Here is a 25,585-nt window from a genome sequence, read left to right as displayed (position 1 = left end):
GTGTTTGGACCTAATGAAGATCTGATCTTAACCTCTGGAAACAACTTGCTGTAAATAATACTAACAACACTCATGCTCTGTATACTTTGTAATATCCCTGTACAAGGCAACATCCATGTGTGTTTAGATAAGCTGTAAGCAGCAGTATTTAGGCTTTGCACCAGCTGCTGTGATCATAGTGCAGTTCTCTGCTGGTTTGTGTCTGTGACAGTAGGTGCGGCTGTGGACACCACTCTGCATGCATTGTAATATCTTCATTTAGTGTCTGTGTTTGGCACTCTCACCTCTTTCACTTATGAATGAGTGGGTGAGACAGAAGAGGGCTGGGCTGGGCTGACTCCTTTGCAGTTCAACCATAAAGAGCACAGGAGCTGAAACACAATCTCCTCCTCCTCCTTCCCTACGCTGTTTCACTGACAGCCTCACTCACAGCTGTCAGGAGGACAGCCTCACCAGCACCCTGAGCAGGAGCTGAAAGAAGGCAAGTTTCGTGCTGTCCACGCTGCAAGGAAAACCTCTTAGCGTAAACTTTGCTCACAGGTGAGTTACATTTTTCTCTATTAATTCTTAAAAGCAAGTTAGTTTTCTGTCATTGAGCCAGGTTACACAAGGTTATGACCCCTGGAAAGGTGGCAGGACAGTTTTTTAGCTAGGTTTTCAAAGCAAAACAATAAGGCAGTCCAAGGGCACAACCAAAGAAACAAGTCCAAAATAATTCACAACTTCAAAATTAATATTCTTGCCAAGTTCCCATAGTGGGAACTTTGAATAAAAGTTCTTCCAAGGCACTTTCTTGAGCGTCACTTAGGCGCAAGGAGAGCTGAATGTCGAAGTTGTAGTGATGAAAGGGAATTATTAAGTTAAACCAAGAAATGGTTTCATGCTTGCAGTGGGGAACTAGAGCAACAGCCAGTAGATAAATTCCAATAGTCATTTCCAGAGAACTTAGTAGGACTGCCTAAGTTGACCAGATATAAGCTATTTTGAGCATCTCATAAGTGATTTAAATACTTTGTTTCCCCTGTGAACAGAAGCCAAAAGTTACGCCTAACAGGAAACTGCTAAACCACATACCTTGGTGCGTGGGTTCTCTGCAAATGCCTGTATAGATTTGTCTCTGTATCTCACAAGTATGTCATTGTTACAATTTCCAAACACAGAGCCACTTTTCTTGCTGCTGTTCAGAATGTGATTTGGTAAACTTCAAATGTCAAGGTTTCTTTAGCGAAATGAAATCCATTTGGTCAGAAAAGATTTTTTTTTTTAATAGGATTAAAAACCTTTGCTCGTTATTGCAAGTTGCCTGTGTTAAAAGTACACTTTTCTGATTCTTAGAAGTCTTTGTAAAGAGACAAGAAAAGTAAATTACTGAGCAATCAGCTTCATGTGTGCATGGGGAGGGGTGCTGAGAAATAGAGAACTTATTAGAATACAACAGCCTTGACCTGTCCTTTTCTCTTCAGAACAGATGCAGATATTTATTAATAAAAATTTAAGGAAACTTAACACTAAGGCAAGGAAAAATGGCTATACATAGGCTCACAAGACGTGACACTGTCATTGTGAGCATTCTGGGACTTTCTGAGAAGTGACTCCATGTCTTTTTCCACGTTAGCACCCTGTGTTCACACTGGCTCCAGAAGCGTACAGTGTCTGACCACTTCTTTTAAATCCGCTTTTGTCAAGAAGCCAGTAAAAGTGAGTCAGTCCTATGTATTTAACACCCACTCTTCCATCCCTTTTCTGAGGAAACAAAACTTTTTACTCTCCTCACACTGATCCTTCCTAGCTCTCCATCTTAGTGCTAATATGTTGTTGTTCCTCCAAAACATGCCACTTCTGCACAAGCAGTTGTGAGGTCTTTCTGTTATTTGAGGGAAGAGGCAGAAGGTAGCTGTTTCCAGCTTATCTTGCACTCAGTACTACACAGCTATAATATAGATGATAACATAGAAAGTACATCCCCAGAGTTTTGGGAGTCTCTCTATGGCCTGGGGAATTACACCAGAAGAAAATGCTGGACCAGTATGTTGTTCCATGATAGGAGGAACAACCCAGGTAGGGGAGTTGACAAAGTCTCTATCACAGCGTTGTGATAAGTATATCACAGTTTTAATGAAGAAAGATGTGGTGGTTCCAGTATCTCATTAAAAATCTTCATCTCACTTGACATCTGTAGTGAGATGTATTTGTCTCACTTTGTGGCTGGCAGACAAAAATTGACTGCCTTTGTTCTGGGAGCTGAGGAGCTTGAGCAATCCTAGACAGTGGGAGAGAAGAGAAGGGAGGAAAATGAGTCCCAGCCAAACAAGGTGCAGTAGGTGTCATCATAGTAGATGTTATTGATTAGGGTGAGCCTCGGGGTTGACTGGTTTCTCAGGTAGGAGAGACTGGAAAGTTCTTACCTGTGGCTGAGCACAGTTTCATGGGGCCAGACGTTCAAAGGTGTGGGCATTGAGGTAAGATTTCCTCCCCTTATCAGCTCTGTGGGTGCTGTCACTTGGAGTAACCAGCTGATGGTGTAACTGCAAATTTTCTTGGTTTCCCATTGAACAGCACACAGAGAGGAAATTATTCTCCCTGCCAGTTTTTCTAGACCTGAACTGAAGGTGCATTCGTGTTGCCCTGGGACTTCACTCCCACTGACTCTTCTTGCATCGGTACTCTGATAACCAAATAGAAAGTTGTTTCAGACTCACAAGGACATTTTTACAACTTGCTAATTATTTTTAAGTGGAGAACTCTAACCTTGTGAGGCTCATTACCTTGTAATTAGCTGAACGTCTGCTCTAAAAGGTTGGGTTTTCCTATAAAGCTTATTCTGAGTGGCTTTTAATGCTTGTTATGAATTATTCTGCCAGCTGAAGCATTTGCAGAGCTGCTGTCCCTGACAGCTGATGGCAATTGGTTTTGAAAAGACACAGAATGGTTTAATGTTTAGAAGAAACCAGCCAATAATTTTAAGTAAAGATATTAGTAATCAGAGGCAGCCAAGAACAGCATTGCAGTTTATTCTCTGAGGGATGCAACCACATTGATTCCTTTTCTCCACTAGAAACCATGATTTGAACTCTGTTAATCTAGCAGGTAGCAAAAGGAGAACTTTTTAGGCACTTCATCCAAAAGCTGTAGTTAATCTATCTGAAAGAGAAAAAAGACTAAATAATAGGTTTAAAACACTGATAGAGGGAGATAGAGAAACAGGCTCACCTGAAAGTATTCTCTCCGTGGAGCCCTCTTGCCAGAAATCGTTTCTGTGGCAACAGATTTGTTTCCAGCTGTGTTGTCTTGGAGTTTGATCGGAGTTTGCTCAGGCTCAGATCTGTCAGCATGTCAGAGGTGAGTAGAAATGCAGAGCTGAGTTGGTGTACAGGTAGAGAGGACACTGTTGATGTTTCAGTCACTCCACGGGAAAAGCCCTCCTGACATTTTCCACTGAAAAGTAACTATGAACAGCTGTTGCTGCTAGGATGAACCTAGTATCTTATTTCTCAATATCATTGCTTTGTTCCACAAGCTTTCATGCTTCCTGTCTCTTATAGTGCATGCTATGTGTTCACAGTAAAGGCAACATAGCTTTGAAAAGAGTTCAGGTAGCTAGTAGAGGAAGGAGAGATAAAAAATTAATGCCTTACAAAAGCAAATGCAATCAAACTATCAAACTTAAGTCACTTTAATGACACCTGAATAAAATGCTAAAACGGGCAACATCAGTAGGGAAGAATGGAAATATTACAGAGATCTCTTGGTTTGTCTTTCTTATAACTCAGTATTTTTGTATCAATTAGAATTTGATCATTTTGTATCTGGAAAATATTTTGTCTTCCATCTGCCAAAGGAAGGAGAATTTTTATTCTCTGATGGACAAATATTCAGTGTCAATGCACATACCTAAATAGGGATGTACCTGTTTTATGCTCCATGTTTAAGGAGTACCAGATGTAGATTTCAAAATAAAAATCGTCTTTTAGTACAAAGAGGCTTAAACTAAGATCTTTTAACTCATCATGTCAGGACAATACTTTCTGGATTTGGAAATGTACCCAAAATTTCAGAGATGATCTTACACCTCTACCCAAGAGCAGGACCTGGATTTCTGCACATCTATCGGATTTGGAATCCTGTGCCAGCTTTTCCACCTCTCACCCAAGAGCTTCTGAGAACTCCTCTGTAAGGGTATTTGATTCTCTCCCTTTTCTCTAGTCAGGCGCACATTGGGAAGCGTGAACTGTTCAGAGTGTGTTTGTTGCTTTTGCTGTGAGTTGCTTCTCTGATGCTATAGAAGAAGCGATTATTCATTTCTGTAAGGTCATGGTTCTTCAACTATTTTTCTTTTTTTGTGTTGAGCCTCTTTTATCCAGATTAATACCATTATCCTGGGCAAGTTTTTCCTCCCAGTTTTCTTTAAAAGACGACAACAGAAGTGTAGGTCAATTTTCAAGCATATGGATGGTTGAGTTTGTGCCTGCAGGCAGGATGCTGGGATTTGTCTCCCAGAGAAAGGCAGCAAACCTGATGGGACTTGGACACAAGGGAAGCGGACAGTCAGTGCTTGTGCACGTGCCGCTGTCATCCAAAGTTGGGATGGAGAGGTGGTGGAAAGAACACTTATGCTCTTAGGCAGGATGCTGAAGTTGTTTAAATTTTAATGAAAGCAAGACATTAGCACTTAAAATTATGAGAATATTGCAAGTATTTTTAAGTGAAAATCAAGGGTATTGAGGAAATGAAAATCCAGGAAATTAAAACATAAGCAACCCTACAGATACATATGCCAGCACTTTGTTTAGAATGATTTATCCACTGGGGACTAGGTTGTTGGAGTCTGGTATCCTCTAAGGAAAAAAAAAAAAAGAAAAGACCAACATTTTCAATAGTCATCTAGGGAGCCAGAGCGACAAAGAGGGAAATAGTGCAGGGGAAAACCTTCTGCAAGGCGCGCTGCTTCTACACAATCATGAGAAGTTTGAGAAATAACATTGGAGAACATGCCTAACACGCGAATATTGACTTAGATCTACAGGAAACTTGATTAATCTCCACAAGGGAAACTGCGAAAAAGGAGGAAGCTTAATTAAAGCCTGCAAAAAGGGATAACTTAGAAAAGTTAAATCTCTATGGGCTGGACAGGGACTATTTGAAGACATGTACAAACACGTGTGCTCCCTTCCCTTCTGTGCTGGGTACAAGGAAGAAATACAGAAATATAGAACAGGAGCCAAAAAAGACACAACTGAGTCTGAAAGGAAATGACCACAGCTAAAAAGCAGTGCGTGGAAGGGCGGATGGTGTGCTGTACTAGAAAAAACCTGGATCTAGAACAGAAACATGTTTGAAACAAACAATGGGGATCAGTGCAAGCCAGAAGCATAAATTTGGTACAAAGCCACAAAAGAATTATTCCAATTCTAAATGGCGACAGTACATGCAATGTTAGATGCTTTAGCTGAACAGGGTCTTATGACAAATTTTGTCTTCTTGACTAAAAGAAATCCAGACAGAAGAAAAAGAATGAAGTCAAAGAAATGTGAAGGAATGAAAGGAAAAATTTCCAGATATTATAAATAGCTTTTAACTTTATCATGTCTTAAAACTTTTGCTGTACACAATGAATCATGTACTGAATCATATATGCAGAAAATAGCATTTAACAGAGAGATGACTTTATTGAAAGTATCATTATTTGCTGATGCGTGGAATAATGAAAATACTAACATTCTTCTTGAACAGGAGATGTGCTTAACCTCTTTAGACCTGACAGAGTTTAAACACACTTCAATTAGACCTAGGAAGCAAAAAGTTTCATTCCTAATAGCCTTTGCTATTTGTCAAACGTTATTAGTGAACATTGATTATTGGTGTCACAAGCTCCTGCTTGTCAGCAGCACTGCAGAATCGGTTCTATCCATTGAGCTGTCAGTAAAGGAGGAGAAAAAGTTGTACAGAGGGCTGTTTGATTGCTTTCCAAACTACTTGCAGTTAATTAGTCAGTTCTGTTTGGAGGGCATGTTGTGCCGATGCTTGGGTTTAGCGATACCTTGTTCTGTCTGGAGGCAGTGGCATTATAACAGATGCAAACAGAAAGAGAATTTGGTGTCTGCTTTGACTTCCGCTTGTTAGTTTTCAAACAAAAGCTTTCACTTGTATACCAGTGAGTGATGTCGGGGAGGCTCAGCAGAAGGAATTACCTGGCATCTTGTTGGCACCTCTTCCCTTTTCTGTGAGAGCCTGTGGGCACAGAGAGCAAGCTGCTCTCAATATTCACATAGTGCCATAGGCATCTGGGCAAAGATACAGGCTGACATCTGACTCGCTCTGCCTGGCCTTGATGTGTGCGTGCTGGCCAGTCTGACTTACCAGCAATGTGCTATGACCTATGAGCTGTAAAAGAGTGGCCTGTGCTCAGGCTGCTGAAAAATCTGTGGAGGTCGCTCCTGCGGGGCCACAGCTCCCTTTGGGCAGTCATTCTGTGAAGCTGGGGCTGTGTGGCAGTGCTGGCAATGAGAGGAGTGTGCTGGCAAACCAAGGAAGGCAAAAAATCATTGAAATGCGATACAGATGCGATCTTAAGATTAAGAAATTGATTTCTCTGCAAGACATCTGGCGTCTCTCTGATGGAGCGGAGTGCCGTTGTTGGCACAGGCTGCAGCATCAAAAGAGGCAGACTTTGGGAAAATGAATCAGAAGGGTGGTTTTCCCCAAAACTGTAAATGATAAAATGAATCAGAACTCAGTTCAGAAGGGTGAAGTTCCTACTTCTCAGTCCCAGGCCGCAACACAGTTTTTCCAGTCCTTGTTCCTTACTGTTAATATTGCATGTTGATCACAGCTTGTGTGGCTTCTAATCAGTAAGGCCTGTGTAATCTTGGCTTTTCTTGAGTTGTGATTTTAAATGGGAATCAGCGTACAGATTCAGGGTTGTAAGTAGTTCTGTTGTCTATGACTGATCGTTACTGACTCGCCTGCTGCCTGTGCAATAGAGACAGAACAGCGCTTTGGCTTTTGTGTCAAGGAGGGGTGTGGGGGAGAGGGAAGCTGAGGTTTTAATTGAAAGGAAAGGAACATTTGGAGATGTTCTCTGAGGAACAGAGATTTAAAATTCCTACAGGAAGTGTTGCGATGTGTTTTCTTCTACCCACTGTCCTGTAATCAAGCAAGTCATCCATGAAGCCGTAGGGAGACATCCCCTCTGGATAGGAGCTAGTCAAAATAGCTCAGTCGTGAAGTACTTGAAGGGTTATGTTGTCCACCTGGCTGATCTTTAACAACAGGAAGGAGGGGGCAGACGGGATTTTGAAAGCTTTGAAACAACTATGGCATGACTAATCCCCGCTGTGTGATTCACCTCCCTGATACCACTTGGACTGCTTGCCCGAAATTGCACATTGTATGAACTTCTTATTACCATAAATAGGGATTTTCCAAAGTGTTATTTCTTTACAGCACTTCCCTGTATTCATCCAGTTGTTCAGACCTTGCCTTTGGTAAAAAGGCCTTAATCCTAGATAAAGAATAAGTAGGCTGAGATATTGGACTGAAGTGTGCTTATTATACTATCTGCCTTATTTAACCTTCATGTTAAGTTGTCCTTTCATATGTGCAGGCCTCAAGAAGAAGTGTAAAATCATAAAAACCTGAAATGAAATGGTACAGTAGCAAAACACGGACTTCTTAAATTAGTTTTTGTGCATGTGAAGTCATACAGATTTCACTTTGATATAGCTTTCGTTTCTGGGATAAAACTTTCAAAGTAAAAAAAACATTTAATGAAAAATAATTGGAAAATTATTATTTGCTTCAAAAAAAATTCCTTTGTGGAAATCATTTTACTTCATGTCGAGTTTATATGATGGCAACGCACATCATGGCAAACTATTGTTTGCCAGATGTTGGTAGTGGTTGTCAGTATCAACAGATGAGAAGGCCTTGAGAGCTCCCCAAACATTTCTTTACCTTCAGGAGGCAGCAGCTGAACCATTTTCAAGTAGTTTACCAAACTTTAAGACCTTCAGTGATGACAGCCCCACGTGCTCTACTTGCCTTCATCAGTGGAAAGTTTTTCATGGCTTTCAACCCTACCTATCTCATCTTTACAACAGCCCAGCTCCCGCAGCCTGTGGCTTTGCTAGACTTCCGACTTTCTCTCTGTGCTTCTGACCAGAGTCAGTGGATCCCAGAGGATCTGTGCACCTCTGTAGAGCTTTACTGAGGTGCACAGGATGGAGCAGTAGTACCTGCAACCTGCTGAGACATCATAGTGTGATATGTGTTGGGGGAGTTTTCTTGTTTTCGTGGCAGTGTGTAGTTGACTTTAGTTCACTACATGACCCCAGCAGTGTGTAGTTGAGTCTAGTTCACTACATGACCTCTGGAACCCCCACATCCTTCCTGGTGTCCTACTGTAAAATAGAATATGCTTTATTACCGGCTTCCTCTATCATATGGAATACATACTATGTTGTATACAGCAGTTTGCGCATCAGGTAAAAAAAGAAGCTGGTTACTCAGTGCTCCAATTAAAATTACAAATGTAAACCTAGGGCTACAATCTCCTGGATTATTTGTGGCATTTTTGCTGAAATACTGACATTTTCCAGGAATGAAAAATTTGTCTTTCAACAGGATTTCCCTGTGACCTCTCCCAGTGTAGCATACAGGGTACTGTGTTATTTCAGATTCCTGGTATGTGGTACTTTAGGTCTCTTAGGGCCATTTAGAAATGCTCAGCTGCTTGCTTTCTAGGTGTCTCCCTGCTTAAATGAGTGAGTTGTTTTACTTATGAAGTGGGTTGAATATAGAACACTTAGGTTTGTGATCCATATGGATCCAGCTGCTCCTTATGGAGCTTCATGATCTGTGGGTCAAGCCACTTGTATGATTAAACTACATTTCTGTGTCATTGCTGATGGGGAATTGTGGTTTGGAACTACATTTAGATGGTATGAAATTATTTGAATTAATTATGTGGCTCATATATGTGGGTATCTTCATTGGCTTTTAGCTACATGGCATTCATTAGCTCACACTGCTTACATTAAGTTGCACAGGTCATATTTCTCAGTTTATGGTGATGTCCAATCTGGTGCATTCAACAAGCATCAAATTCACTATGACAAAAAAAAAAGAGATTTATGATCCAAGTATTGTAACATGAACCTGCTACTCAATTCCGCATGATCAATTCTTAACAACAAATTTATAAGGTGAGAGCATGATGCTCTCAACTACTCCACAGCCTGGGGCTAGATGGCATCTGACATTTTAGTGCTGAAATATTTAATGTAACTAGTTTACTTAAGGCTTCGGAGAAATTTGGTATGCAGAAATGAAGAAGTTGGAACAAATACCCAGGGTATCAAAGTTTAAGCAAGTGGAATGATTTATCCAACACTGTGAACAATTGTGTGTCTGTGTTAGGGGAAATTGGACATTGGTGACTAATTAGTCTTTTGTTTATGTGGGTTCTGAAAATATGTTGTTGGCTTCCTTCTTTGACAATAGGTTTATAAATGGAGTCATACGATAATGACAGAAGTGATCTGTAATTTGCAGAATACTATTATGGTTTCCTCCCACTGAGACAGAAACACAGAGTAATAATTGTTGTACACAGATTTTCTGTTAGAGAGATCCACTCATGAGGTGACAAACACTGAATGGGTTGCATATAGACCTAAAGTAACTTCAGAAGGGAATTCTGTTTAAGGAATAATTGAGTTTTTGCCTTTTTTTCCCCAAATTATGTAAGATGGTTTCAGAAGTTTAACAAGAAAGTCCTGTGTTTTACTGTATGCTTCTAGTAAGATTCTCTTGCAAAGAGAAGGACATACAGAGTTTGTTCTTCTAATGTAAAAAAAAAAAAAGACAGAAAAAAATTTGAAAGTAAGTATAGCAGAGAGGTAGCCTTTCTGCTTTACAAACAACAAAACCAGTGGAAGACAGAAACAAATCTCCTTGCAGCCAACTGCTCTCCACACAGAGTTTTGACAAAACCAATACTCTGCACTCTTCTGTTACTTATATTTTGTGCTCTTAGGGACGCTCATCTGTCTTTAAAGTGATATATGTTTAATTCTGGATTCATTGAGAATGGTTTAGGACTGAACCTGTTAAAACATGCATGATATGGTCAGTAGCAAAATGAATGCCATGCCCTGAAAAATCATAGAATTGCTAGGTTGGAAAAGACCTTTGAGATCATTAAATGCAACTGTACCTGTCCACTACTACATCAGGATATGGTGCACATAAAATGAACTGCACTAAAAGAGGAGAAATGTCAAGGTCAAATACACTAAGGTCAGGAATTAGAGATTTTAAGGCCTTTAGTGCAAGCTAGTTTTTAGCCCACTTGCATGTTTAAATCAGGCTATGATCTTTAATGAACAGTATTGTTATTTCTATTGGGCTTTTGTCTTAATATCAACTATGCAACTCTCTCCGAGCTCAACACAACCAGTGCCCTGCTGAGATGCTTGAGCCAAGTCTGAATAGCTTTCTTGTAGAAAAATAATGCAGTAGAATGGAATTAGGTTGGTTTTCTTTCTGCACCCTCTTTATTTGATCTGCCAGGTGAAGTATCACACCTGTGCAGCTTTGCTGTTTCTGGTCACTGAAGTAACAGTCAGTGCTTGCTTGAGTATATCTCCATAGCTTTACCTGTGCCTCTAAGAGTACCTCTGTAATATGTTGCCTTTTCCCAAGTGCTGAACAGGAATAAAATACCTTATTCACTAGAATAGTTTCTTTCTCTAATAAATGTGCCTCTCTCCCCACTGTTTTATCTGCAGCAGTCATTGCTAGGACATAGGAGTGCTTCACAAGCACTGTCAGCTCAGCCTTCAGGAAACTCCTGTCTGTAATGGAATATAATTCTCAATTTGTAAAGATGGAGAAAGGGTGATTATATAGTTTGGTTGTCCAAAGAATCTGGTCTTTTTCTGATTTGCCTGTGTACCTCTTAGAGTGCAAAACATTCCTGAGTCTTTACCAGTGATAAATAGAGAGGACACCTGACTTTGTGCCCTTCAAGTACTGCATCCCACTGTAATGCCTTTCCTCTCAGTGGCAACAGAGATAATCTAAAAGAAATGTTATCCATCCTGCTGGATAGCCAGGTATTCCCCATTGTATCCTGGCAATCTGATTTTTTTTTTTTTCCAAGAGCAGTAATTTTGCATTTGTCCCCAATGGGGTTTGTTCTGTTTTGTTTCCAGACTGAGATCATCCTAAATCCTGTCTGTGTTGTGTACTCCTCTCGAGTCAGTATAATTTGCTGATTTAGTAGGGGCATTTTCTATCTCATACTAAATGTGACAGAAATTACAACATTATTAACAGAAGAAAACACCCATTAGCATCCTGAAAAGGACAGATTATTGCAGTCAACTCAGTCCATTGTTCCAGATCAATCAACTACAGGTGTCCACTTTCTGAATGTGGTCATGTAATGCAACTGGCAGTACATCATGCCTTTATGATTTCCCGGGTGTTAATGAGAGTGTACATTGGGATGTGTGGAAAGTCTTCACAAAATCATGGTGTATAATACTTATTGCTGCCTGTCTAGCTAGTCAACTGCACACTTCATCAAAGTCAGAAATGAGACTAATCTGACACTACTGTTTCTTGCAGAATTATATGTCTCTTATTGCAGCATCATATCTAAAGCAACCTTTCCAACTGTTTGGCTGCGTCGCTGCTGCCCTTGCTGCCTCTGTATCTTCCCACTCTGTTCCTTCCCTGGCTTTCACAAGTTCTGAACTGCAGCCATTGACTCCTTTCTCCCTTAAGTCCTGTGTTCTCCCTGTGTATCGATATCCCTGGTGTGCGTGGTCTCAGTGTAAGAAAGGAATTGTTTGGATATTCCGGGAGCTGAAAGCTGTTGAGAAGTTGGCTGTCATGTCTGATATGGGGCTGAAGAAACTACAAGGACAGGGATTGTGCTGGTCTGTGGCAGGTAGTTTCTGAGAGGTGGGGTACCGAAATGACTGGGATGATATTTGAACGTGATGTTGTGTGGTGCAAGACTGACCACTGGCAGGAAGGGGAGCACCAGGATCACAGACTAACACCAGCTTCCACTACTGCCCTTCATCCCTTCTCACTCGCCTTTGCTTTCTACTCACTGGAGCAGCAACAGGATCTGCAGCCTGGTAAGGCTGCACATTGCAGAGAAAACAGGGCCCATCCACGCCTATGCTGGTCCTGCTACAGAAAGCAAGTAGGATTGAGGGTTATTCCATGTTTCCAAGACAGGATATGAAGTGAGTGTGGCTGCCAACCCCAACCCAACTTCATCTTCTACTGAAGTATGACAGGACTCACTTAGAGTGGGTCTCCGCAGCTATGAGTTTGCTTCTGTAAATGCATGGATATGTGTGTTGATTGTTTGATGACTTGTTCTCATTGAAGCTAGGCTGACTTGGGTATAATTCTCCAACTTCTGTTTTCACAAAGCAGGTATTATGCCTATTTTGCCCCAATCCAAGGATGTCCTTTGGCGTAGTCCCATATCTTTCTTCTAGAAGCGTGTATGTCTAATTGTGGACAGATTTCTTACAAGAAAAATTGTGTCGATGTTCACTGAAACTGAAAAAAGCCCACCCAGGCTCCATGATAGTACTGGGTCTGGGCTGACGAGGCTGCTGTTATAAGTGACTGAGCAATTTCCTGTGCCACTGCCACCAGACAGCGCTTAACATGTGAGTTTTTCCATGGTGCCGTGCAAGGAGGGATCATGCTTTTGTCAGTAGTTAAGGCACAAAGGAAAGAAAACAACTTATTGTTGAACTGTCCAGTGGGTAATGAAGGTGGGTTCTTTAAAGCCCAGGGATCCTTTGGTTTATTTTTCATCCAGGAGTAAGAGAATTGTTCAGAACTCATGTACATGGTGAGTCTTCTAATTTATTTCCAAGACTTGTGCTTGGAGGGGTATAATCTAAAAGATGTGGGCATGCATGAGAGAAATATTTCCTGGAAAAGTCTGTAGGCTTGTGATACTGAAGGTGTTATATAAACTATGCTCTAAAAAATCACACAGCTGCACTATTTCCATATTAAACTGTCTAAAAGGAATGCCTGTGTGTTCTCATTCGTAAGTGCCTTCAGTTTTATGACAATCTGCGCTTCAGATGTTTTTCATACAGCAGCTTTTTTCATTTTTCTGTCTCCTGTCCAGACGAGGTCAGTACATAACAGGGAAACTATTTGTCTTTTCTCTCCCATATCTCGCAACACCTTTCCTTTGTTTTCCTCTCTTCCAGGCAGCTTGTAAGGTACTGTGGATTATATGCTTAATAACAGGGTGGGCTCCTCTCACCCATCTGTGTAACAGTGCCATTGCAGTACTTTGACAGCAGATTTGTTGAAAAAGCAGAGTTTCAGTTCCTGGCTGCTGCAGAGCTATGTTTAGAGTACTCGCTGCTGAGGGAAAGGTTAGGTACCTTCATGTTTCCCATTTGGATACTGAGACTGTTTCTGGCCAGGCATGAGGGGCCAGAGGGCACAAAGAGCTGATGCGCAGAGGAGGTTGAAGCAAGGGAAGGATTTCCAGACTCACTGCTGCTGCTAACCAGAAGAGCGGCATGACAGCTATTGCCCAAGGAAGAATCTGGAGCTGTTTTTTCAACTCATCTTTGAAATCAGGGAAGGTTTGTTAGCAAAATGCAAAGAGATTCCTAACAGCCAGCCTTTTCTTCCTGCCCTCTGATACAGCCCACTCCAGCACTTTCTCTGGAGCAGGAATTGTTGCTATAATCTTAAGTGTATATTAGTGTAATATATCAGTAAGACTTTTGCTGTCTCCTTCACGTTCTAGCAGAAAGGATTTTTACAACCATGTTCTCCATGACATAAACATAATTTAATAAAAACCTTCTGAGCTCTTAGAAGAGGAGAAATATTTTCAGAAGACAGTGCAACTGTGGAGTGCATCTGCTTTTTCTCATGCTGTGATCCCCATCGACTCACCAGGTAACATTGAATGAAACTCAGCGCTGTTGAACTATGCTAGACATACATAGAAAGAGGGTCCTAGCTTTTGAAAATTGTGGACAACTTTTGAATTACTATTTGGCCTCATCAACAGGAGCTGGACACTGACCAGACACTTGGTAGATTTGATGATAAGTGCCAGATTTTTAGGCATTTTAGACTAACTAGATGTGCCAATCATCCTGTGCAGGCAAGCTCTTGCATGTAGAAGTCACCAAATCACTATCCAGAAATTAATTGGTATCAATTGCAACTGTACTCAGCCTGGAGCTTTGGATCGGAAAAAGTGGGGTGGGGTAAGCAGGTTATCAAACCTGCCTTGGTAAAAATTCTGGGTTGTCCTTGCAGATGTGGAGCCAGGTATCCGGTAGACAGAAAAGCTGCCTGATGGTTACGAAGCTATTGAGAAACTGAATGATTTTACAGGGGAGCTAATGGCCCCTAAGTATCAGTCCTTTGCGGAATTTGTGGAGACTTTAGTGACTAGTTTCTGCTGCACATGTCTGCAATGCTGACATTATCATCATTATTCCATAGGAAGGTTATGGCAGCCTCTTGGAGCAAACTGCAAACTGAACCATAGGTATCTGTGACTTAAGCAGGATTTCTCCTGCTGTGCTTGGCTTATCCCTTATAACTCTTGTGCCACCCACAGTGGAGGAGGTGAGTCTCTTAACCCCCACATGCTGATGTTCTATCTGTTTGTAAGAAAAAGAGGAAAAGCAAAGAAATTAAAAGCACATTCTTCTATTTAAATATTTACATGTGTCCTTAAGTATGCTGTGATTTCTGTGGGATTGTGCTGCACTGGTTGAATCTAAACACTGGATGTCTTCACAATTTTGGTGACTTATTTCAGCCAGGCACTTATTTTCTGGCACACAGGAAGTGATTTTTTTTTTTTTGATTTTCTACAGAAGTAAAGCCCACCACTAATTAAAAAAGAAATTATTTCAAAAAATATTTAATAGTAACATCCTCAAATGCTGCAGCTGACAGTGATTTTACTGCAGCACAATCATGTTTTCCCAAGGACTGCCTTGCAAAAAGTCGTATGTTTCTAGACAAGATAGAAGATGATGACAGAAACAGAGATTAGGATAGTAAACACAAAAAAGCAACAAAGCTTTATCTATGTTCCTGGATAGTGCTGTCCCCTTTTGAATCCATATTACCTGAAGCTGTAGGAAAAATATGCAAAAGTATCACTACAACCATGTATTTTCTGGGAAGAGATTGAGATTCTGCATCATCAAATAAAACATACATCTTTTCACAAAAAGCACAGTTTCCCTGCTGTTTTCCAGTCCTGAGCATTTTTGCCAATGCGAATATATCACGTAACATGATAAAATGCTGAATGTAATACTTCGTTTAGTCACTGTGAGCTGGCTCAAGGCTAAATGCTTGTCCTAGCTGAACAAGTGCTAACCCATTGTCATAAGTTATTTTTATAAGTGTCTTAAATAGCAATAGTATAGGATAGGAATGGTTAGCATGGGTATTGCTTGGATTATAGATTCTTCAGGTGAGAACAATTATATTTCTTTGGATGAAGATGAAAAAGAAAGATAAAAATGTATAGATAGTAACAATAATTGAGTGGTTTTGAGAGATGATGGCAAATAACCTGTAACAGGATATCCATTTAAGAAATGGAAATTAAAATTCAACAGTTTTGTGTGCTCTGCATCCTCTAAGGAATTCTGAGTGAATTGCTGGTTTGACAGAGACATTTTTTCCATCGTGGATAAATCAGATTGTTGCTTTTGTGCCTCAACCGCAGAACAGAGATGATATTTCTTCACCTTTTAAATACTCGTAAAGCTGAAGTGAGAAATGTTTGTGATTTGATTTGGGATTCTTGGACACAAAAATTTCTGCTACTTTTCTGGTAAGTACTAGGACTTACTCATATGAATCATGATTTCTCAGATAGGCTTTATCATCTATCAAAGGATATAAGAAAATTTAGAGACAGAAAAAGGCAGCTTATTGAAAACTGCACTGTATATTTGAGAATTGTATCCCCTCTGAAGATTTGCATGTGTTTTGCCTTCAGGTTATTAACATCCTGCAGCAAGTCACCCCTTCAGCCTAAAGGTTTGTGGAAGAAATAAACAATGCACGAAACCAGATGGAGTTAAATTTTCCTTCTATTCATTCAGGACCTGATGAATGATTTACAGAGAGAGGTAGAAGATGGTGAACTTCACAGAAAATGCAACTGAGAAGTGCACTATTAATCATGATATTCACCAGACATTATCCCCTGTGGTATACTCACTGGTATTTATACTAGGTTTGCCAGCGAACTGCCTTTCACTGTACTATGGGTATTTACAGATCAAGGCTAAAAATGAACTGGGTATCTACCTTTGCAATTTGACGGTAGCAGACCTACTCTATGTATTTTCTTTGCCTTTTTGGCTTCAGTACGTTTTGCAGCATGACAACTGGACTTACGATGAGCTGCTGTGCAAAATCTGTGGCATTCTCTTATATGAGAATATCTATATCAGCGTAGGCTTCCTCTGTTGCATTTCCATCGACCGCTACCTTGCAGTAGTGCACCCTTTTCGGTTTCAACGGTTTCGGACAATGAAGGCTGCTGCGATTGTGAGCATTGTTATCTGGACCAAAGAAATAATGACATGTTGCTTTGTCTTTACGCATGCGGAGATCAGTATGGATGCTGACAGCCACGTGGTGTGCTTTGAGCATTACCCAATTAAAGAATGGGAACACAATGTCAATTACTACCGCTTCTCTGTTGGCTTCCTTTTCCCCTTCTTTCTGCTGGCCTTTTCTTACTGTGGGATTTTAAGAGTTGTCCACAAGAGTTACGGAACTCAAAAGAAGAAGAAAATCCAAATTAAACGACTGGTTTCAAGCACTGTTTTCATTTTTTTAGTTTGCTTTGGACCCTACCATATCCTACTGGTGATTCGCAGCTTGTTGGAGAACAATTGCTCATTTGCTGAGAAAATATTTAATATTTACCATATTTCTCTCCTGTTGACTACTTTTAACTGTGTTGCTGATCCAGTATTGTACTGTTTTTCCAGTGAAAGCACTTACCAGAACTTTGCCAAGATGCGAGACTCTTGTTTAACATGTTTAGGGTGTCTGAGGACTGAGACGAAGGAAGCGTATCCATTGAATGCTCCAGAAACTCCCAACAGGCCACAGCATGAGCAACAACCAGAGTTATTACAAATATCACATGATGGTACTGAAATGAAGGACTCCTCTATAAATAACATGGGCATCCTATAGCATTCATCAAAAAAGGACACGAATCTAAAATCTGCAGCTGTGTTTGTGTATTCTTCTGATTTATCTGTGTACAACAGAGTTACCTCTAAAAGCCTTATTAGTGATGCAGCACAGTGAGGTCACCTCTGGAGGTGCTTGGACCTTGGCAATGGTGAGGAAATCACACACTAAGTCAGTTCAGTTACAATCCTATGTCTATTATTGTGAAGCCGTTCAAAACCTGTTGCCTTGATGATTGTATTGACTGGAATAAGCTAGTAATCATGGTGTGTGACTCTGTTGAATAAGTCTTTAACTGTGTTCTGTTTGCCTCTGTACCATCTACAGAAAATAATTCTCTACAAGCTGTCATCTGTTGAAGAGGTCGGAGACAGAACAAATTAAAAGTCCTCATATGTACTTCTAAAAAGAAAAAAAAATGCTTTTCTGTAACATTCCCGTAACTCTCTGAAATAACTTCTCCTACAACCATTTTTGTGACCTGCAGAGACCGTGCCAGAACCAACCTCCTAAAACAACCAATCCGATAACGTGAGATGTTCCGGAGAGACAAACAAAAGGAACTCAGCATCTGCTGAGACCTTCAGGTTGTTAACTGACTGTTGTGTCTCAGACTGCTGAACCTCATCATAAGGCTCCTGTTGACATCCAGAGGTATGAGATCTCGTGGCTCTGATTGGGATAAATAATTTGGTCTGTTGACTCTGTAAAGAACAAGAGGTTGGTGGTATGTGAGGTGCTTTGAACCCACGTGCTTCTCTGAGTCCCAGTGTTCATAGACAAATTTGGTTTCATTAATTCTACTAATCCTTGCTAAGGTTTGGATTGTGTCCTTTGCAATTAGTGCCTTGTGCAGTGTAGACCATACAGGCAATTAAATAACAATTTGATGGGGAAACTGTTAAATGGAAACCACTTAAACTCTCTTTTCTCTAACAGATACTATAGCTTAAGGTTTGGTCATCGTTCAGTAAACAAGGTATCAGAAATATGATGCGTAAATGATCTGTGTTTCCTGGTTTAGACAGAAAACAAAATACAGGGATAAGCAGAAATAACGGCAGCTAAGATGTGAGAGTTAGGACTGTCTCTACCAGTATCTTCTCTCTTGGCTTTTTAATTTGTTTCTTTATTATAAGAATCCTGCATGATTCTTGTGATCTGCTCATCATACATTCTTGTATCTGTAACTCTTACACCGTCAGTATTTCCTTGTCCTTTCACTCTTCTGGTTTCAAATCTTTCTTGAAACACCTCTCTCTCCATCTCTCTGCAGCCCCTGGAGCTGATAATTTCCAGCAGTATAATTAGCTTTGGTTTGGGGCTTTTTATTTTAATGACAAAACATTCTCTAGACAGTCTGCTCCTGGTATCTGAAGTGTGTCCCTGTAATACAGTTTCTAAAAGGCAATATATTCTATCAGTTTTCTGGGAGCCATCTTGAGAGTGCAATGTTATAAATAATTAGGGGATGTGTTTAATAAAGAACTCTTCTATTATTTTCTTCCTGTATTTATTCCCTCTGTGTTTGAAATAACTACCTTGTATGGCTTTGGCCACATTTTCTATTTGTCCAACTACAGGTCCTCTCCTCCTCCCTCTTGCAGAAAGGGTTCATGTCCCAACTCTCAGGAGGGAATTAGGTTTGCTTAGGTTAATATTTGGCTTGTTTAATTATTTTATATTTAGACCACTCAGCAAGCTGGATTAATTACCTTATGCATGCATCTTTTTTCTTCTGATTATTAGTGCTGTTTAGCTTTACTTTCTCCTAGTCTTTCTCCTAATATGTCAATATCAATGGGGTTGTAAGGCAGACTTCTGACTGCCATAATGCCGTGCTGAATGTTGTTCATCACCGAGCCAACTACTTGGACTCTCATGATGTAGCAGGCTGTAAGATGCACACGTGGTTTGTTCTAGGATTAAACATTTGTTGTCTTGTTTATGCTTTACCTCTTTACAGTTATCCATGTTGTTTAAATTAGACAACTGGAACGGAGAGCATGCCGTATTACATCAAATTGTCATCTGAGGGACTAAGGCTTATTAGAGTTAGTACTTTGGCATGATCAGCTTTTGGTTAGTTGCTGCTGTTTAAAATCAGGAACATGTGTAATGGAGTCTTACATTCTGACACAGATATCAACATTTAACCCGCTAACCCACAAGAGAAGGGGGAGTTTTTTTCTCCTCCCCCCTACATTGCCCCCTCCCAAGTCAATAATTTATCAATTCTTTCTATATTTTAACTGTTCAGCCTAGGCTGTAGAAGTCTAACCAATATGGGAGGAAGGCAACTCCCACTAAGACCTTTTCTTTCCATCTCAGCCAGAACACAGTCACTTAAGGGTCCTACCATGGTTACTAGAGACGTGCTACACATTGCTATGAAATACAGCACTTGGGACTGCAAAGAAGGGATTTTGAAAAGACATATTAGAGAAAAAGACAAGTAAAATAGTACATTTTATATTTTTAAATGAAATCTGACTCCTAAAACCTGTATTTTGGGGAAAAAGGAGCAGGAGTTTACTAACTGAAGTGGTTATTAGACAAAAGTCAGTGTTTGGAAAGAATAATACACACCATACCTGTTAGTGTAAAACGTCAGCTCAGCTACCTACAGAGCACATAGCACACAGAGAAAGAAATCAGCTGCTTGTTTTCCAGAACAGTCATTTCTAAATGATGATAATTTAATTTTGTGGGTTAGGTTCAGCAGTCAACATATAACACCATCCTAAAGGGTTATTGGCTTTGGCAAAAAGCTCAAGCAGTAATACAAAATACTTTACTTAATAGTTATAGCTTGGAGAGTTTGGAGACTTCTAAAGGAGCTATTTTCTAATTGTGAAACTTCAAATATAGCTTCACTGTAACATCCTTCAAGAAGTTTTTAAATAAAATGAATCTAAAAGAATGACTGATCCATAAAATAAACATCAGGAGCTTTGGTGAGTCTGAATATCCAGCAGCAAGTCTAGCATTATGATTTTTTTCTCTCACATGTTCAACTGCTTTAAGGCTTTAAAGGCTGTGTATACTCAAGGACTACAGAATTATAATAATTTTATGACAGCTAAATAATCAGTGCCTGAGAGGCGCAGTGTCTAATATACCCTGTCCTCTCTGCTGCATGGGTGGACAGCTAGCAAAACTTCAGCCCTGGCACTCACCTGGAGTTATAGTAAAATCACAGCTTTGAATGACAGAAGCCAAGGACAATTCACAACCATTTGTCATTTACTGGTTCAGCATTAGTAGCCCTTTGAGACAGAATTTAATTTCGTTTCACTCAGTCTCATTAGAAGCTGAATTCTTATAACTGGATTTAATCTAAATGTTCATTTACATGCCTTTATTTCATACAGAATGCAAACGATTTAATTTCTAAACATGCTACAATTTTTAAGCATTATTTTTTTAATCAATATTTATGTGCTTAATTCATTTATCCTTAACAACAGGATATCCTGAAATGTCTGCAACACTTCTGTATTACCCAGAAAGGGACAAAAATCTGTAAATGGTAAACTACTAATACGAAGGAGACTAAAGGTATAGCCTACCCTTATTTACTTTAGCTTAGTTAAAACTCTGCTCTTAGCTCCTCTAGCACTATCTTATGGTGGGGGACAGTTTGTGGAAGTGTGAGGAGGTACAGGAAATGTCCAAGGGAACGGTATTTAAGAACTTTCACTACTGTAACACTTACTGGAGGTTTTTTCGTTGTTTTGAACCTCACCTCTCCACTGCAGCTGTTTTCCCCACCACAAGGTATTTTTAAATCCAAGTTGCTGCAAGAGTTACTTCCTGTTGCACTTGTGAGGTTAATAAAACAGGAACAGCAATGAAGTAATTTTTCATTATAATGACAAGCTTTCTTTGTAAAAGCCAGATCACCTCTTAGTATATAATATCAATTAACACCCATTGTCCATTATAAAATTGCACCAAAGAAAGGTAGAACAAATCCTCATGATGACATCCCCTTCTCGCTTCACAGGGATGTAAGGGCAACAATGAAAGGTTGTGTGCGGCCAAGACACCAAAGATGAAAAGTCATCTTTTTCTGGTCTTTTATACTTTGTGGGAATAAGGAAATAACATGTGAGCAACTCTTGATATAGAAATCATGAGGGGCAGTCACTGCTGCACTTCTTGCAGCAGCTTTTCAATCATAAGTGAATGGGTGTTGTAGAAGGGCAGCCCATCCACTTCCATTTCTAGGCTGGCAGTTTTTCCACTGCGGACCCCATGCTGCACAAGTGCTTTCAGAAGCTTTTCTTCCTTAAAAAACAAAGAAATAGAATATAATTAAAATCCTGAATCATACACGAGCATTCTACTAGATCTTTATTTTAATTCTACGGGAAACTGACCACATCCTCCATATTTATCTTGCCAGCAATTTGCCAACACCTTTTGTCCTTGTCCCCAAGAAAATATGTAGCATCTGGAACTTAGAGAGTGTCAAAGACTTATATTCTTGACTGCACTTTAATTACCAAATGATATTACTGTTCTCCATACTCCATCAAGCAGCACACTGGTGTCTATTCAAAAACGTGTATCCTTTCTTTTGCCTCATTTTCAATTCCTATATTGAACAAATCGGAATCAGAGGAACCTCCACCCAAAGTATCTAAAAAACCTACCTGTGGTTTGCCCATGCAGAAGCTGGCTGCAGGTGAAGGTTTAAAGAAAGAAGCAGAAGGGAAAGAGGATTTACCAGGAACACAGCTTACAGAGAGTACCTGAACAGGCTGCACAACCACTTTCCTTTCCTGAATCTTCTGTGATCTCCATGCGCCTTTTGCTCTCTGTCCTTTTTTTTTTTTCCTATTGATTTTTATGAGAATTCTGGTTGCTTAGGAAATGGATTGTGCACCTTGAAACTGTGCTTTCTTGGAATTCTCTCCTAGATTAGAACCTCAGCTCAGTTTGATTATAACATTTTTCTGCGTAACAGTAATGTAAGCAAATAACAAAGCATGTTCCAAGTTAAGCTATTAAAGTACACAGAGGGGAGAGAATCCCAGGTTGTGAGCTACAGGCCAGTTAGCATTGCAAGATGCAAAGATGAGATAAAATGAGCTCTGACAAACCCCTAGTTCTATGAACAGTGAAATTAGAAGACCTGGTTTCAAACGGACATATGTCTAGCATAAGCTGCTTTGCTTTTCATTTGACATGAAATGTATGCAGTAAAGCTCTTTATACTGTCTTAGCATTTACTATGAAGAGAATTTATTTCTGTAATTCTGTTAATAAAATCTAAGAAAAATAAAAAGCCTAGTCGTGTCTTAGTTTCTGACCCTGTGGTAATTTACTTAATAATAGTCATATATCTATATTTTCTCTCCTTCCTTTGTTAAGAACACCTTTTTTTGGCTTTGGTCTACTGTTCTGTTTCCATTTGTGTGAGACCCTGCTTTGATGGAAAATGCTATTGAAACAGCCCTATCGCTGTCCTTGGTGAACAGTTCTAAGGTTTTAAACACTTCTGGTTTGGTATTCCTATACAATAACTACTGGCAAAGTCCTTTATCTCCTGGATGCAAATGAATGATGAAAAAAATTATAAAGTTAAAATGTCTAATGTTCTCTTAGGAAATACTAGGTTTTTTCCTAGGAATATTTCTAAACCATAAAGGATATAACAGCTTTAGACCTGAATTTAGACACAGTATGGTTGTATGTTATATCATAGAGCATATGGTCAAAATATAAATATTTCTGAAACAATTAAAGCCTTGAATAGTCAATTAGTAGAGATTTTAGTTTAATTTGCTAACCTGCTTTCTGAATGCAACTTATAAAGATTCGGCTTACATTTCCTAGTTCCTGCACTCTAGTTCTTAGCTGCAACACAGTTAAATGAGGCACTTGTTTTCTATTAAAGAAAAAATATGCACAGTCACATGGTGTCAGTCTTGACATCATGTAACAATACAGCAATGATAAAGCTATTTAAGGAAATTATCTGGATACATCAGTAGCATAAAAAGTGCTACTGTGCAATTTATAAAATTATAAATATACATCAGTTTATATCCTTCGAATGATCATACATATTAATGCAAATATAATCTGATCTTTCTGCACAAGAGAGATTTTTCTTAGAATTATCTCTGTGAAAAGTGGCGAATTAGATCTCGTGTCACAGAAGAGACACTGGAATTGGATATGCAAACTGTCACTGCTTATTTGAATTGTTTCTCCTGCATATTTACATGTTAGAGCTCTTCGATCTGCTTACATGAAAAAAAAAAAAGATTGTTTGCTTAATACTGTATAACTATGCCTGATAAACTGTATTCTGTCATCAAATGCTATTGCTCCCATTTGCGAGGAACATACACATGTACAATATGCTTCCTTAACTGTACAGTGCTGCAATTTGCATACAGTTCTCTCTTTACTAAATAACTATATTGGGAGTGGGGTAACCAGAAAAACAGTCAAATTAATAGAAAAATAATTTGTTAACTTTCACTTCATTCAGGAACAAACCCTTCCTTGTGAATGACAAAGCTAACAGAGAATACTTAAACAAATGTCACATCTTAATATATTTGGTTCTTTTATAAAGTAGTCCATATTCTCATAGGTACTAATTTCAAATGAATACTATACAGTTCATTTGTTTCCATTAATGGAGAGTTCAGTAAAAGAACAACCCCTGATACATTAACCTGGTTGTGAGATGGAAGCAAATGCAGAGCTGACTGTAGGATGTTCAGCATTAGCTTCAGTTGGATATGTATGAATTAATGTATTTCTCTACACTCACTTCAGTAAAAAGGTACCAAGAACATCTGCAAAATGTTGTATTAACCAACACAATTATGATTCAACTACACAACTGAAAGGTAAGTAAATATTGGTTAGATCAATAGTTTCTTGCTTATCAAGTTTTCAACAAGGAACAAATGCTTTACAGTATCTCTTATTAAAATATATGTAAAAACTAATCAATGCACTTAGAACAACATTAGCACTTTGTTCATGGGAATGGAGAGCTCCATAGTGCTGGGTTTTGTTGCAGTTCAATCCTGACACTGCTTGAACACAAGGCTCCAAAGAAATAACCTTTGTGTTTCAGGGAAGTTCTTCATTTAGTAATTATGATCTATAGTTTTCATGGAAGAAATGCCATTTTTGGAAGAAGAATAAAACACATTATAAGAAAGCTGTTTGGTGCTTAGGCACTCCTTCAAATGTCTTCTTTCCAATTACAAACAGACAAATACAAACACTGAGATAGGTGGTGCTCTTCATCATACAAGGGTACTTATTAAAGGAAGCTGGATTGGGAAGTATCCATGTAAACATAAGTGGTCTGAATTGGGTTTTATACTAATGGAGTATGTGAACACTAATGTGTTCAATCTTCTGTACCATTTACTGTTGCATGATTTATGATTAAAGATATCATATTCTCCTGTAAGACACTTTGTCATTTTCTCTCCTCCACAAAATTGTTTTCATTAATTTTATCTCAATAGATTTTAGTATTGTGCTTTCAGTAGCCCATTACTGAATCATAGAATCATAGAATCATAGAATCACCAGGTTGGAAGAGACCCACCGGATCATCGAGTCCAACCATTCCTATCAAACACTAAGCCATGCCCCTCAGCACCTCGTCCACCCGTGCCTTAAACGCCTCCAGGGAAGGCGACTCAACCACCTCCCTGGGCAGCCTGTTCCAGTGCCCAATGACCCTTTCTGTGAAAAATTTTTTCCTAATATCCAGCCTAAACCTCCCCTGGTGGAGCTTGAGGCCATTCCCTCTTGTCCTGTCCCCTGTCACTTGGGAGAAGTGCTTATAGAAGAGCTCATCAGCTGCTTCTCCTTGGCTGGGTGGTCTGTAACAGACTCCCATCACAAAATCTACCTTCTGGTGGGCTCCTCTGGTTTTAACCCACAGGCACTCAATCTCCTCATCGCCACAATCAAACTCTCAGAGGGATCCTGCCCCCCTGCTCCTCTATTCCCAACTGTATAGCTTAGTAAAACAAAAACAAGAAGAATTTCCTGTACACAATATCACACTTAATTACAGTATATCATTACCAGGAATTTTGATTGTAGTACTATTTAGGATATGTTAACTTAAAGGGAAAAAAACAGTAGATGTAACCGGAAAAAACATTGAAAAGTGAAGAGTAATTAATGATCACACTGAAAAGTGCCATATGCTCTGTTTAGTCAAAGGATAAGTGGCTATATGGCTGTGCTAAATGTTGGGATCAGTTTAAGTTTTATGACTTTTAGATGAAAAATTGAAGTAGCAAGAATT

At 39.5% G+C, this 25,585-nt stretch overlaps 2 protein-coding genes across 7 annotated transcripts in view; one reads left to right on the top strand and one right to left on the bottom strand.

The window, feature by feature from the left end:
• Positions 1-307: 307 nt before the first annotated feature.
• On the top strand, positions 308-17,980 carry GPR68 (G protein-coupled receptor 68). 5 transcript variants are annotated; one of them, XM_069858749.1, is made up of 5 exons: positions 308-540; positions 13,823-13,974; positions 14,533-14,658; positions 15,782-15,889; positions 16,058-17,980. In XM_069858749.1, the coding sequence occupies exon 5, from the start codon at positions 16,198-16,200 to the stop codon at positions 17,272-17,274; it is 1,077 nt and encodes a 358-aa protein (XP_069714850.1). In that variant the 5' UTR covers positions 308-540; positions 13,823-13,974; positions 14,533-14,658; positions 15,782-15,889; positions 16,058-16,197; the 3' UTR covers positions 17,275-17,980. The 5 variants fall into 5 exon arrangements, with proteins under 5 accessions (XP_069714850.1, XP_069714848.1, XP_069714851.1 ...); XM_069858747.1 differs by having other exon boundaries at positions 13,820-13,974; XM_069858750.1 differs by lacking the exon at positions 13,823-13,974.
• Positions 17,981-19,839: 1,859 nt separating this feature from the next.
• The window catches only part of DGLUCY (D-glutamate cyclase), a 47,901-nt gene continuing 42,155 nt past the window's right edge, over positions 19,840-25,585 (bottom strand). Inside the window, exon 13 of one of the 2 annotated variants that reach the window (XM_069858719.1) lies at positions 19,840-21,567. In XM_069858719.1, the coding sequence (XP_069714820.1) occupies positions 21,424-21,567 (144 nt within the window). In that variant the 3' untranslated portion in view covers positions 19,840-21,423. The remainder of the gene's footprint in view (positions 21,568-25,585) is intronic. The other variant, XM_069858720.1, reaches the window with a different exon arrangement.

The sequence above is a fragment of the Phaenicophaeus curvirostris genome, chromosome 5 (genome assembly GCF_032191515.1).
Source record: "Phaenicophaeus curvirostris isolate KB17595 chromosome 5, BPBGC_Pcur_1.0, whole genome shotgun sequence".
Lineage (NCBI taxonomy): Eukaryota > Metazoa > Chordata > Aves > Cuculiformes > Cuculidae > Phaenicophaeus > Phaenicophaeus curvirostris.
Note: the sequence above shows the minus strand (reverse complement) of the source record. Positions and strands in the feature narration are given on the sequence as shown.

Coding starts and splice junctions, on each gene's coding strand:
- GPR68 (XM_069858746.1), top strand. CDS start 16,198: ATGGTGAACTTCACAGAAAATGCAACTGAGAAGTGCACTATTAATCAT.